Source organism: Phaethon aethereus (assembly GCF_964289735.1).
Source record: "Phaethon aethereus genome assembly, chromosome: 19".
Taxonomy (NCBI): domain Eukaryota; kingdom Metazoa; phylum Chordata; class Aves; order Phaethontiformes; family Phaethontidae; genus Phaethon; species Phaethon aethereus.
In genome coordinates this window covers 3,244,526-3,257,148 of record NC_138595.1, presented here as the reverse complement: position 1 = coordinate 3,257,148, position 12,623 = coordinate 3,244,526, and the positions used below count along the sequence as shown (strand labels likewise).

The following is a 12,623-nucleotide window of genomic DNA, read 5'->3' as shown; positions in this document are numbered from 1 at the left end:
TTCTGGACAGATATCTGAGTTCCAATGAACAACTCTTATAACCAAATATGAGAAATTTGTGACTGCAGTTAGTCAATTAACGTAAGTTTCTAAAATACATGACTAGAAGAAAACTGGAGCGATAGAGAGAATTCTTCCAAAGAACAAAAAGAAACATTTCCATTTGTAATACTCCCGGCACTGATGAGTATCCGTGGGGAAGGAGGGCAGCAAGGAGACGCAACAAGGAAGGAATAACATTATCAACCCTGTCCACAGAAAGTCCTCCAGTTCCCGCTCTCTCCAGTTCATGCGTTAATGCTCAGCACTTTTGCAAACGGCGAGAGCTCCTCTGAGTTACGGAGACTCCCTTGAGCTCTCAACACGACAAAGCAGAGAACGGTTGTGAAACCATGTGCTTGACCAAAAATGGCTTAGAAATATTCCTCCTCAACCAACTCTTCCTGAACACAGCAAAAGAAGAAGCCGCAGAGCTATCGGGATTGAAGACGGAGTCTCTTCATATTGCACAGGAACACAAAGTTGAGATTTTGTGAGTATGTTTCAGGAAGGTTTAAGAGTCGTCAATATTTATCAGGGTAACGAGAACCATCCAGCACGGCGGCGAAGTGGCAGGTGACAGACACATTGGGACTGTTTAGGCAGAGAGGCGGCTCGTTACCCGGGCTGGATCTCCCCTTGGATGTTCGGCTAATTTAAGGGAATCCCGTGGGGAAAAGGCTGAGGGGCTGGTTTTCGTTAGTCGGGAGGGGCGATCTGTAGCCATCAAAGTTGCGTGGGATACTGCCGCTGGTGGAACCGGAGCTGTTACTGAGCGTCTCTATGCTTCCCTCTCGCTGAAGCTCTGCAACGGGAAGAGAGAGCAGGTCCTGGTTAGCGTTTCGGACAAACCCGCAGCGCCATTAGACAGCCGCTTTATTGACAAATCTGTTCATTGTATCATTGCTCTAACGCTGCGTTTGCTCGTCATCCATCTGTTCCGGGGTGATTTGACGAATCACTCCAGAGGCATCCCAGCTCCCTGTTGTGCTTCTCTGCCGGGCTCTCGGCTCCGCCGAGCCCGAGCGGAGCTGGATGGAGACGCTACGCGCTGCCCCGCAGAGCAGCCCCTTTACCTGGGAGGAGGCTGCTGGCTTGGGACGTGTCAGGATTTGACAGCGGAGATGCTCAGGGCTGCACTGAGAAGGGTGGAAGGGTACGGTGGCAGGTGACAGGACATCCTTCCTCTGCAGCAGTGGTGCTGAGATGGTGGGGAAGGGGAAGCGGTAGCGGCACCGATTACTGGTGGCGTGTACCAGCAGCGCGTAGCCGCTGTGGTTCTCCGCCTGGGGAACACCAGGGAGTGTTTCTAGAACCCTTTATCCTGCATAAACGGACATAACTAACTCTGCTTTTTCAAGCCAAAGAGGAATCAGCCCCTTTCCTACATGCCTGATCTGTGCCTCAAAGCAAAAGAGAAAGCAGGCCTGGATGCGTCTCTCCTTCTCCTGGTCACACACATCGAGGCACCTCCTCCCCTCGCTGACCTCCCAAAGCCTTTATTGCTCCCTAATCTCGAAACACGAGGATTTTTGTGCGTGCAGAGCATCGTTTCTAACCGCAGCCTCTCTGTGAGCCACTTGAACCCAGCAGTTGACTCGGTGGCAGCGTGCAGCAGCGCGGCTGGGCAGCATCACCCCAGCCAGCGCTCAGTGCTGAGATTAGGCAGAGCCCCACGTACACGGCAGGAATCCTCTCCCAGACACGTGGTGACAGGCTACGAGAAATATTCCGGCGAGCTGCAACGCGCGGCCCCGAGCGTGACTTCTGTCGGCTCCTTCTGCGCAGCCTGCGCCGGAGGGGACGGGATGGGGATAGGAGCTTTGGGCAAACTCCTCTGCTGCCGAAGGGGAAAGAGAAAAAACCTTCTTGTTTGCTGCACGCCGCAGTGTCGTGCGTGTAAGGCACGGGGGGCAAACCCCCGCGGCAGACAGGCAGCTTTCCCTGTCCCTGCAGTGGGAGTTTTGCTCGGATGGGGACGGAAAGAAGCCGCAGGAGCTGGAGGAGCGGCGCCCGCTTCGCTCTCTGCTAAATGTTACCGCACCTCTGTCCTTCGCTCACCTCCGTCTCACGCCAGGGTATTTAACCTTTTGTAAACACCACGGCGGTCCTTTCGCTGCAATGGGGCTCCGAGATAAGGACGTACCCATACGCGAAGCGTGCAGCAAAAGCAGAAAGTCAGTTCTTCGCTAAAACAAAAAGCCCCAGCACCCTCGGGCTCTGCACAGCTCCCGCTCGCTACCCGGGCACCGCAGGGACAGCAGCCAGGCGAGCGCACACCTCGCAAAGGAGGGCTAGGGCATTTAATCCTTGATCGTGGAGGTAACTTGCAGCAGAGATAATCTACCCAGGATACATGAAAAATAAATCAGCAGGAAATCGGTCACCCTATAAGCAGTGATGATAATGACCTCAGCTGTATTAATCACAAATTCTTGCCAGAATTTGGCGAAGGAATGTCCATGTCTAAACCTCTGCATTTTCCTCACATCCTTACTCTCCCATGAGTTCAGGAAGTAAAAACAGTAATTTAAATCAGAAATGAGTGGCGTATCCCACACTAATACTGTGCTTATCCTGTCTGATTTGGAGCTTTTATCTCCCTCGGCACACAGCTGGCTTCGGTTAAAGGTCCCACGTCAGAGCTCTCGGGCGCGGGGCAGGCATCGCCCGCGCTGGGCAGGCTGGGGCTCCCCCAAACAGCGTTCGGGCTGCTGAACTCCTCACGGGGTTACTTCTCTTTCTCTCTCTCTCTCTTTTTAAGCTCTAATTAATTTTCAGGCAAATGCTGTGTTTTCAGTAACCGTAGCAAAAGAAGGGAGAGGGAAGGAGCGCGGGAGCGTTTGTTTCGCGCAGCCCCGTGGCTCCCACGCGGCCGTTCCTGCCCCTCGGGGCCGAGCTCTGGCTGCCAGCTCCTGCCCGGCCCCGGCCACGCCGCGTCCTGCCTGTCCTTCGGGGACCCGCTGCAGGACCGCGTGCCCCGCCGGGATGGGATTTTGGGGAATTCGGGCCGGCAGGGAGGTGTTCTGGGGGGCTGCAGGGTTTCTGCAGCCGGCAGCGCTTGTCACCTCTGCGGGGGACTGCCAGGGGGTGGCACTGCAGAGGCTGATGCCAGCCGGGGAGCCAGCACGGCAAAAAGCGGGGAGGCTGCGCGGTGGGCGCAGGGCCTGGCTGGGGAAGCTGGGGTCCCGTCCGGGCACCGCCGCTGCTCCCTGCCTGCCGCTCCCCTTGCTGCTGCCAGGCATGTAAACCCCTTCAGCTAGCGACGGGGAGGGACGAAAGAGAGGGTAAAAGAGACGCAAAGGCTCAAGAGGAACTGGACGGGAGGTTTTCCAGCCTGCACAGACCCTGCTTTGGGTTCGGAGGGGGTCAGGCTAAAAACCAGGGGAGCTCCCGCATCCGAGCTGCCACCCCGAGCACCGCAGACGGTAAACACACACATTCCCCTGGGCAAATGAGTCCGGCCGCTCTCAAACAGCTTCGCATCGCGAACCCGCTCGCTCTGGAACTAATTACACGGCGAGGCAGACGAGCAATGTATTTTGATACCTAAGAAAGCACTGTAAAACTCCTGACCGCCGCAGCAGAGAGCACCACTGTGCTCAGGAAATTGGGCTCTTGCCCTCGCCCAGCCCGGCTCTCATGCACCGCTGGGTCACGCGAGATGTGCAATTAGCCATTACACAGTCACCGGGGACTACCTGCGCCGCACATATGACCCCGAGGACCACAGGCAGCACATTGTCCTACATTCCCCCAAATTAGTCCATTTTTTGCCAGCTGCTTCATTAATGAAAAATACAATGAAAAAAAAAAAAGCCTTGTGCAAAACATTATCTTTCCTCCCAGACCTTCCAGCAGACCAGGGCATGGCAGAGGCACGTGCACAGGAACGTTGATGCCATTCCCATGGGAAGCTCCGACAAGACTGGGAACAGATCCATGACATGGGGACACGCTTCCTGTTACGGGGTAAAAAACTGGGGGCCGATTTCTGATAGACCCGATGCCTGGATAGACCCAACAAGTGCAGAAGGAGCCACCGCGGCACGGTGGGACTGGTGAGTGTCAGAAGAGGCAGGTCCCTACAGACAGGCAGCACAGGCAGCGCAGGCAGCGCTGCCCTCCCACTGCCCCGGGACGGAGCAGCAGAGCCCTGCGGCACAGCTGAACGGAGGGGAAACACATCCCAGACCTAAGTAAGACGCGTCGCGTAACCGGTCAGACCACCGATGTCCTCTGCGCTGGGAACACGCTTGCTGAAAAAGACGAAATGGAAGCAAAACCTGGGATCCCCCCGCAGAAAGGCCGGGGCGAGCGGCGGGAGAGCCTGGAGCAAGGCTCAGCACCGCGCCGGCAGCGCAGGACACGGCTGCCTGGCGAGTGATTTCGTTTACTTCGGTGGAGTTACGCCAGGAATGGACTTGGCCCCAGCATGTCTGAGGGTTATTGTATCTGCATTCCCCCATGCATATACTGTCGAGATGTATTAACTTCCTTAAATGTACCAGTAAAACAACCTCTTATGATACACTTTAATGAACTTGTACAGTAGCCAACAAATTGTGCATCATATAAAACCCATTCGGCCTTATAGACTCTCTGGCTATTTTGTAATAACTGCAATTTGCTTCTGCTGAAGCAAGATAACCAGGGTTGAGAAGTCAGGCTTTGCAGAAACCTAAATATTTGATTTGGGGGGGAGTGGGTGGGAGAAGGAAGAAAGGGGCCTCTGGGAGCTATTTATGGGGTCAAAATAACATGAGACCTGCTCTTCTCCTAGCATTTCCACCATCAAGGAAATGAAATACTGTGAGAAGACCAGCACTTGCATTATTTTGGCCCCATAAATGGCTCCCTGAGGCTTTCAAGAGCCCGTGAAAAATAAACACAAATACAAATAAATGCTAATACTGGAAACGTAAATACTAAAACCTGCCCACGTCCCCGGAGGAAACGACTCACAAAGTCCTGACTGCCCTAAAAAAAAAAAAAAAAAAAAAAAAAAAAGAAAGACGACGACGGGAAAAAAGACGAAGGAGCAGGAACATCTGCTGAAGCCATGAGGAGAAAGTCACTTCAGGGGAGCGGGGCGCAGCCCTGCCTGCGCTTTTGACAGTAACAGTAATGGGCACCGCTGGCATCACCCAGGGTCCCACAGCAACAGGGATTTTCAGGGCACACGCGCTTTCCGCCGCGGCGAAGGCGGCAGCAGTGACACCCCCCCCCGCCGCCGGCGCCGGGGGGAGCGGCCGCGGAGCGCGGGGAGGGCCGGCGGCACGGAGCGGTCCCCAGCCCGCGCGGGGGGCAGCCGTGCCCCGTGCCCCTCCCACGGCCCCGCAGCGCCCGGCACGCCCCGGGGCTGCTGGCGGAGCAACGGGGCGTTAGCGGTGCCGCAGAGCAAACGCCGGCTGCTCTCTGCTCCGCACCGCTGCAGCGGCCGCCGGCGCAGCCTTCCCGGGAGCACCGCGTTGCGTGAGGAGTGGAGAACCCGCCCCCCCGGGCATTTCTTCCAGCGAACGCCTCCAACCACCACGCTGCAGCACGATGGCTCCGTCCCTTGTTCCACCGCCCAAACCCCTCTGCTCTCCCGGAGCTGGCTGCCAAGGTGGAGAGGAGGAGGAAGGGGAGCAGGAGGAGGAGCTCTCCTGGGGTCCAGGGGAGCGGCGCCGTCCCCCGTCCAGTGAGGCGGCCGCACCCTCAATTCCAGAAAGCTCCAGGAACTGTCAAAGGACCCCATCAAATCCAGAAAGGTATAGAGCCCTGCCAAGCTTAAATGTGAAACCATTTTATATGGCACATCATTAATTCAATGCCTAAAGAAAATCTATATAGGCCTCTTTTGCCCGGAACACTCATAAATTATGCTGCCCTTCTCATTCGTGCTCTCTCTGTAGTGGTCCACTTGAAGCCGTGGTATCTCCTTTATGTCTGCTCAAAAATCTCATCTCCAGCGCATTACTTCTTCTAATGGTTTTCTCCTTTCCCTCTGTTTGCTCTCCCCTCTTAAGCGCAGTTGCAAAATATCCTTCAAAATCATTTGCTGGAAGAGCTGACCCTTTCCTCTTACCTACCGAGGGCCGCCCAGGCTCCCGCCCGGCGCGGCGGAGCCGCAGCCGGGATAGATGATACAATGACAGCAGCCTGATGTGTCAGGGCAGCGGGGAAGCGGCAGCAGCTCTGAATACAAGAATTATTCTTCATCATCTCAAACTGTCACAACACATTACCCTCAAAGCCGCGGCTCGCTGAAGGAGTGACCCTGGACTGAATGGGAGAGTGCTCGGGGAAAGAACTAATTGTAGCCTCTTTTCACACGTCAGTCACTTTTCACAGCACCGAGCCTTTCAAGCTCAACTAATGTCAAGTTCCCTTTTCCTTTTGCTGGGCTGAGTATTTCTGATTTTTAAGGATGGCATTTTTAAAGGAACAAGGTCTCTGGCGAGGGATGAGGCCGGAGAGGGGAGGGAAGGAAGCGTCAGAGTGAGCACGCATCAGAAAGTCCATCAGACGCCCGAAGACTCGTTAGGAATTAGACAATTAACAAGTAGGAATGCAGGAAGTGGGGTAATGGCCAGGGCTCGCATCTCCTCGATTTCATTTCTGTCATTCACGGCAATTGTTTCGGGGAACTTTTCGGGCTCCGCCATGCGCCAAGGGGGCTGCGAGCGCGGGAACGTACTCGGCCCCCTCCCCGAAATTAGGATGAAAGACGGGCATTTTCCAGCGGTGGTGAAGAGAAACAAGGTGCTGCCTACTAAAACCACCTCTCCCTGGCCACGAGTAGTTTTTGAGTGAATAGCTAAAAGGCCAAAATTAGAGCTTCATTTTAAAATCAAAGACAATTTCCTTTGTTCAGAGGAGAAGTGAGAAGACTCCCTGCAGATACAGCTCTCAGAACGACAGCCCGGTCTGCGCTCCTGGACAGGCAGACGTTAAGGGCCCTTCATACCTTCTTGTCTTTAACCGAAATCCTAAAATATTCTGCGGCAAGGACTATTTTTTTACCCTTACATCTGCACGGTGCCTACCATGGGGGACTTGCAGAGCTGACTGGGGCTTCCCAGTGTTACCTATTAACTGTAATGAATAATAATTATGTAGCTTCTGCCATCTGGATTCTCATTCAAAAGGATCCTATATAAAGCAAACACTAAAAGGCAATTTGTATTAACACAATGGAAGTCTTGAGGATCTCTTATACTGTTTGTAATTTACACAACGCTCCCCAGTGAATGGATTAGTTAAACATTTTTATTTTACCGATTGCTGCCGAAGGGAGCGGGACGTGCTCCCATGGAGGAGCTCGCACCGGCCCCCGACGCGCGGCTTCCGCTCCCCTGTACGCCGACACGCACTTTTACACGTAAGCTCTCCATCTTTCAGTGTTTAGACAACATCCCGAACTCAGCTGGACACTTCTGGCTCTATTTCTGCACGAACATTTACTGCGAACATCATAACCGGTCCCCGCGGGAGCCGGTGCTGCTGCGCAGTCATCGACCGAGCTGGGACGCAGCAATACCACCCCGAACACAAAGGCGCGGGAATCGCATTACTGCTGCTGCAGTTGCAGGTTTTTCTTGGGTATTCCCCCCCCCCTTTTTTTTTTGTTATGAAATGCAATTATGCTAACGAGGGAGCTCTAATTATAATCCATCTCCATCACCCTCGGCGGCTGCTCCGAGGCGAGGACCTGCGGAGTTGGCTCCAGCCCCGTTCAGGGACCCGCTGGCGGCACGGGTGGGGGGCACCGCGCCCCCGGGGGAACCTGCGCTTTTGGGTGTTCGGGTAAGCAAGAATTGTTAATATTAAACTGTAGTGAAACGAAAGCACCAAGTACTCATTAAAGCTCTTAATTTCCCAAGCTCCTTTTAATTTGAGATGGCTGAAAAAAAATTTCCGGGCAAATGTATTTTTACATTGCTCCTTTCCTAAGGGAGCCCAGATGGAAAGTCGGTTCCCAGATTTCCATATTACTACACCGTTTACTAGTTTGCATGATTATGATAATGTTTAAAAGTCAATTAAACCTGCTCTCTGCCCCAAGTCCCGCGCCCTGCTCCCGCAGAAGCCAGTAACCCGTGCCAGTTCCCCCCGCGCCCCGGCAGCCAGCGCAGGCAGCTGCGGGGACCGATTTCCCGCGATGCTTTGGGTGGCTGTGATAGACCCGCTCCTAAAAAATGTTTCTTTTTCCTTTTTTTAAACCAGCAGTTTAAGAAAAGCCATTTTAAACTCCATTCAAAAGAGGAAATGTAACACTACGGCATTTGAACATTGAAAATCAATTCCTGTATTAAAACCATTTCATCCTGCTGCAACCTGAAAGATGTTGAGACACCACAAAAGCACCTCCATTAAATTTGCAAAGTAAAAAAGACTGGCAAACACCGCCTGAACAACTTCTCTGAAATCAGAATTCAGTGGCCTATGTAAAATATTAGTTACTGTCAAACTACCTTACAGTAACTCTAACGCTGAATCCACATAGAGTTCGTTAATGCCCTGCACTTGGAGATGAAACCTGGCATGTTGGAAAAAAGGCGTCGGGATCCAGCAAGGAGATGAGGAGGTACAGGAGGCAGGAGATAACCAGGGGAATGAAGACTGAGCCTTCTGAACATCAGAGCCCCTCCGAGACCGCAAATCTCATTTCTAGTGCCTTATTTCAATGCATAGATGCCAAACAACCAACACTTAGGAAATGGGGAGGACATCTGCGCTCACATAAATGTCTGGGTTTACTTCAGGCGCGAAGAGATTGTTGAGATACGGACAGAACATTGTCATGCATGAACTTCTAAAGAATTTTGTCTACCAAAAAAAAAAAACCAAACCAACAAACCAAAAAGGCAAGCAGCTTGTTTTTTCCTTTAAAAAGAGAACCCAAAAAGCTCCATATGACTCGAGTCCATGGAGGAGGAGACCCAAGATTTTGGCATCTTGCCAGACTTGACTGAGCATTTTATGTAAGGTTAAAAGTACACTAGATAAAGGGATAGCATTTAGAGGGAGAGTATTCTTCACGATAGGCACTTTCACAATGACTGCAGTGCTTTTAAAAAATAATCTCAAGTTTCCCAGAGGTGTGTATTTTTGTAAAGAGGTTTAGGATGTTTTCATACATAAACGGCATTTCAGAAGGATGAGTTGCCCATTTTAGTCAGCACGTGAAATTTCAAAAGCTAGAACAGTCAAATGCTTATAGAAAACAGTTTCTGTAGCCCATCCACATGGATGGGAACCAGTTGTAGGAAACCTACGACTCCTTGTGCAAGAGCTCCCAAAGAGTTTTTAAAATGAGTATGTACATATGTTTGTTTGGGTTTAAAGGAATTCCCTCCTATTCCACCTTGAAAGCTTCAATACGTTGCTACTATAAATCCTGTAACGTACCTTACACGTAATACACGCTTTCCTGTGCAAGCCAGCGCGTATACAAGTTTTTCCATGTCTTTAGGCAGAACGATCTTCTATCTTCAGTTACGCAAGCAGCACATCTGTGTATATCAGACCAAAAGCATTTGCAGAGAAAACACTGTATTAAAATTCCTGGGTTTGGCCTCTCATTCCCAGGGTTATGGGAGTGCCTTGGATTGCTCAACAGTGACCCCTCTGTCAGCCTCCGACTCCACAAAGGAACACGCAAGGTCAATGTCATCTGTGTGTTCACGACACCTACCAGCTCTGTGTCCCACACCCTCCAGACTCTTTGGATCTTGCTCAGGAGTTTTGGAGGCGATGCTCCTATTCCTGAAACCACCACACTGCTACCCAGAGCAGGTCTGGACCCAACGCGTGCACCTAAGCATCCCCCCTTCCCACCAGAGCTGAAGCCACTCAAGATCTTGGGGCGGGGGTCCTGTCTCGACGGTGGCTGCAGCAAAGCCATCGCGCACGAGCGTGATGACCGGGAGCGCTCGGGACCCTCCTCCTGCGCCGGGCTCAGTCAAGGCAACAACTCCCAACACTCCCAGCAAAAATGCTGGGTAAGGAAAAGTTGCCTGAAGGTCAAAAATACAAATCCAGCAATTACTTCAGAGTCTGGGCAGCCTCTCGCCAATATGCTGAACGGGGGATTTGAGGCATGCCTGACCCTCCAAACCTCAGCAGTTTCTTTCATGTCTAAGACCTATTTTTTCCCCCTCTTGTGATGCTACCTCGGTTATTGGGCCTCCTTAATAACCCTCAGTTAGGAAGACAAGGCAGCCCTGGAGGAGGACAACTTCTGAGCTCGCAGTGTGCCTGCGTGCGCATCCTGCATATGTGCGCTATGTGCTTCTGACACAAACGTATTGCCGAGTTCATTTTAGAAGTATAATATTACAAAGCAAAGTAATTCTGGCACAACTTCTAGTACTTCTGACACAAAGTGGCCTTTCGGGCGAGCGAGGAAAGCTACTGAGAGGCTCTGGGCTGTCTCCCCGGTGCAGATTGATGCCGAGGAGGAAGCTAGACTGGACTGGAATTTGGGTTTGATTCAAAGGAAAAGTTAAAAGTTTGGGGGGAGCAGATGCTCAGCTGGTCCAAATCAGAAGAATTTCGTTGAAGCGCACGAAATGATGTCACCGCGGACTCGGCCTTGTCTGCTCATCTAAACGGTTCAAGGCTCTCGAATCTGAAAAGCTCAGGTGGAGATCTAAGGAGCAGAGGTCTCCTTTCATTTCCCCGGCGCTGGTTTTAGTGTCGCTGAGAAACTCCAAACCCATCCAAATAATCCTAGTTCCAAACGCAACTTATTTGGTCTATTTAGTCAATTATTTTAAAGATTATGTTGACATTGCTGCTTCAAGCAGACCAATCTTCTAAACACAGACCTAATTTTACGAAGCACTCAAAGCTCGCAGCAGTACTCTTAAAATCACGTCTCTACCTAGACTGAGTATTAACCGAGCCTGGAAAAACAACAGGCCAACCTTGTGGGCTCGCTCTCTTGCAGGATTGCTTGAGGCTCTTAATACACTCTTATTTATATAGCTCCAAATCCTGATGTTAGACATAAATATGAAAGAGCCTTGATAAAAATGACATCCGATGCTTAATTCGGCCCTTTGTTAATGGAGTTGTTCAGCACAGCAGTTTGCATTTGTTATCCTGAAACCAGAAGGCAGCTGCAAAAAAGTCAACTGGGCATTTTGACTTGTTAAAAGTCATATTTTAAAAACTGTTCCAAATATTGATTCTATTATACTTTGCCTTTTTAGTTACGCTCTTACAAGTACTGTCAAACGTGCGAATGAGCTGCGGCCTGCGGACGAGCGCATGGTGGAGGACAACTCTTGTGTGAAATCTAAAAGACCTAATGGCAAACCAAGGCATTCCTCCGGCCACATCCCACATAAAAGGCAATTTAAATCATCTCAAGCTGTGCAAATTCTGCCTTGTACTCGGGCATCTGGCAGTGAAGTTAATATAACTACCTGCTCTTCGTGTTGTGTTCTTTTGCAGACTTTTCATCACATTTTGATGGGTGTCCAGACATCTCTTCCAAAAGATAAGCCAAAGAGACAACACAACACTGGCACGAGATAATCTAAAGGTTTTTTTTTTAAAGGGCGCAGACAAAAGCAGCCCCGAGCGAAGACAAAAAAGCACATCCAGATTTCAGGCTAGGGCCCCGTCCCTGTACAATTCATCTGCTCGCTGCTGCCTCCGTGGAGGAAGGCTTCTGCGTTAATTTGTCTTTCGATTAACGCCTCCCAGCGTCATTTCCACCTGACAACCCGGCCTCCGCGACGGAGCGCCCAGCGGGAACGGCTGCTCGGCGTGGCACGAGGGAACAGACGGGAGACGCCGTCTGTTAGGAGAGAATCAGAAGAGCAGCACGGCCGAGCGTCCCCCCGCAGCACACCGCACGGCTTCGGGGTGCCCCGGCATGCTGCTGCCCGTAGCTGCTTAGGGAACCGCCACCGTTGCCACCGCGCTCACCTCGGCCGGCGTTCTGCCCGCGCTCGCCGTCCCCAGCCGCCCGCGGCTCCTCGCTCCCACGCCGTGCCAGCGAGCCGGCGCTGAGGGAGCGGGGCAGGGCCTGGCTGCTGACCCTGCCGGCACCTTCCAGCCTGCGGCGTTCCCAGAAAAACGTCTTTGGAAACAGTCGGAGAAGCGATACCGAGCCTTTGTCTTTCACAACGCCATCAGCTTTTTGATGTAAACAGAGAGTTCATGCGTTGGGCAGATACCGAGAAAGTCACCGACCACGGAAATAACAAATAAATACAGTAAATAAATAACTATGGTATGTTAGCTGCGGGGGTCTTCTTGGAAAATGGGGTAAAACGCCTCGCACAGAAGGCGGCAGTAAACAGTCTGTGTCCTGGCACAGCCATTTTACGGGGCGGGTGGCTTCCCGCAGCATCCCGCACCCCGGAACGCTGCACGTCTTCCCAACAGCGAACGGCGGCTTAAAAAATTCCATCCCCTTACCACCTACTCCTGTCTGCACGGAAGCTCACCCCTCGCTCCCTGGGATGCGGGACGGACTGCGGGGAAGCCGCCCCCGGCCCGCGACGGGAAACGCCTGGAGACGCCTCCGAGGCTCTCGCTGGCGTCTGAGGAACGCGGAGCGAAGGCTAAAAGCCAGCTAG

The 12,623-nt window shown here is 52.2% G+C and overlaps 1 protein-coding gene across 3 annotated transcripts in view; it reads right to left on the bottom strand.

Moving 5' to 3' along the window:
• Positions 1-695: 695 nt before the first annotated feature.
• BCAS3 (BCAS3 microtubule associated cell migration factor) overlaps positions 696-12,623 on the bottom strand; it is a gene marked incomplete at both ends in the record, with an annotated part of 366,916 nt that continues 354,988 nt past the window's right edge. For all 3 annotated transcript variants that reach the window (XM_082008615.1, XM_082008616.1, XM_082008617.1), the window contains one exon: positions 696-844. In XM_082008615.1, coding sequence (XP_081864741.1) covers positions 696-844 — 149 coding nt within the window. The remainder of the gene's footprint in view (positions 845-12,623) is intronic.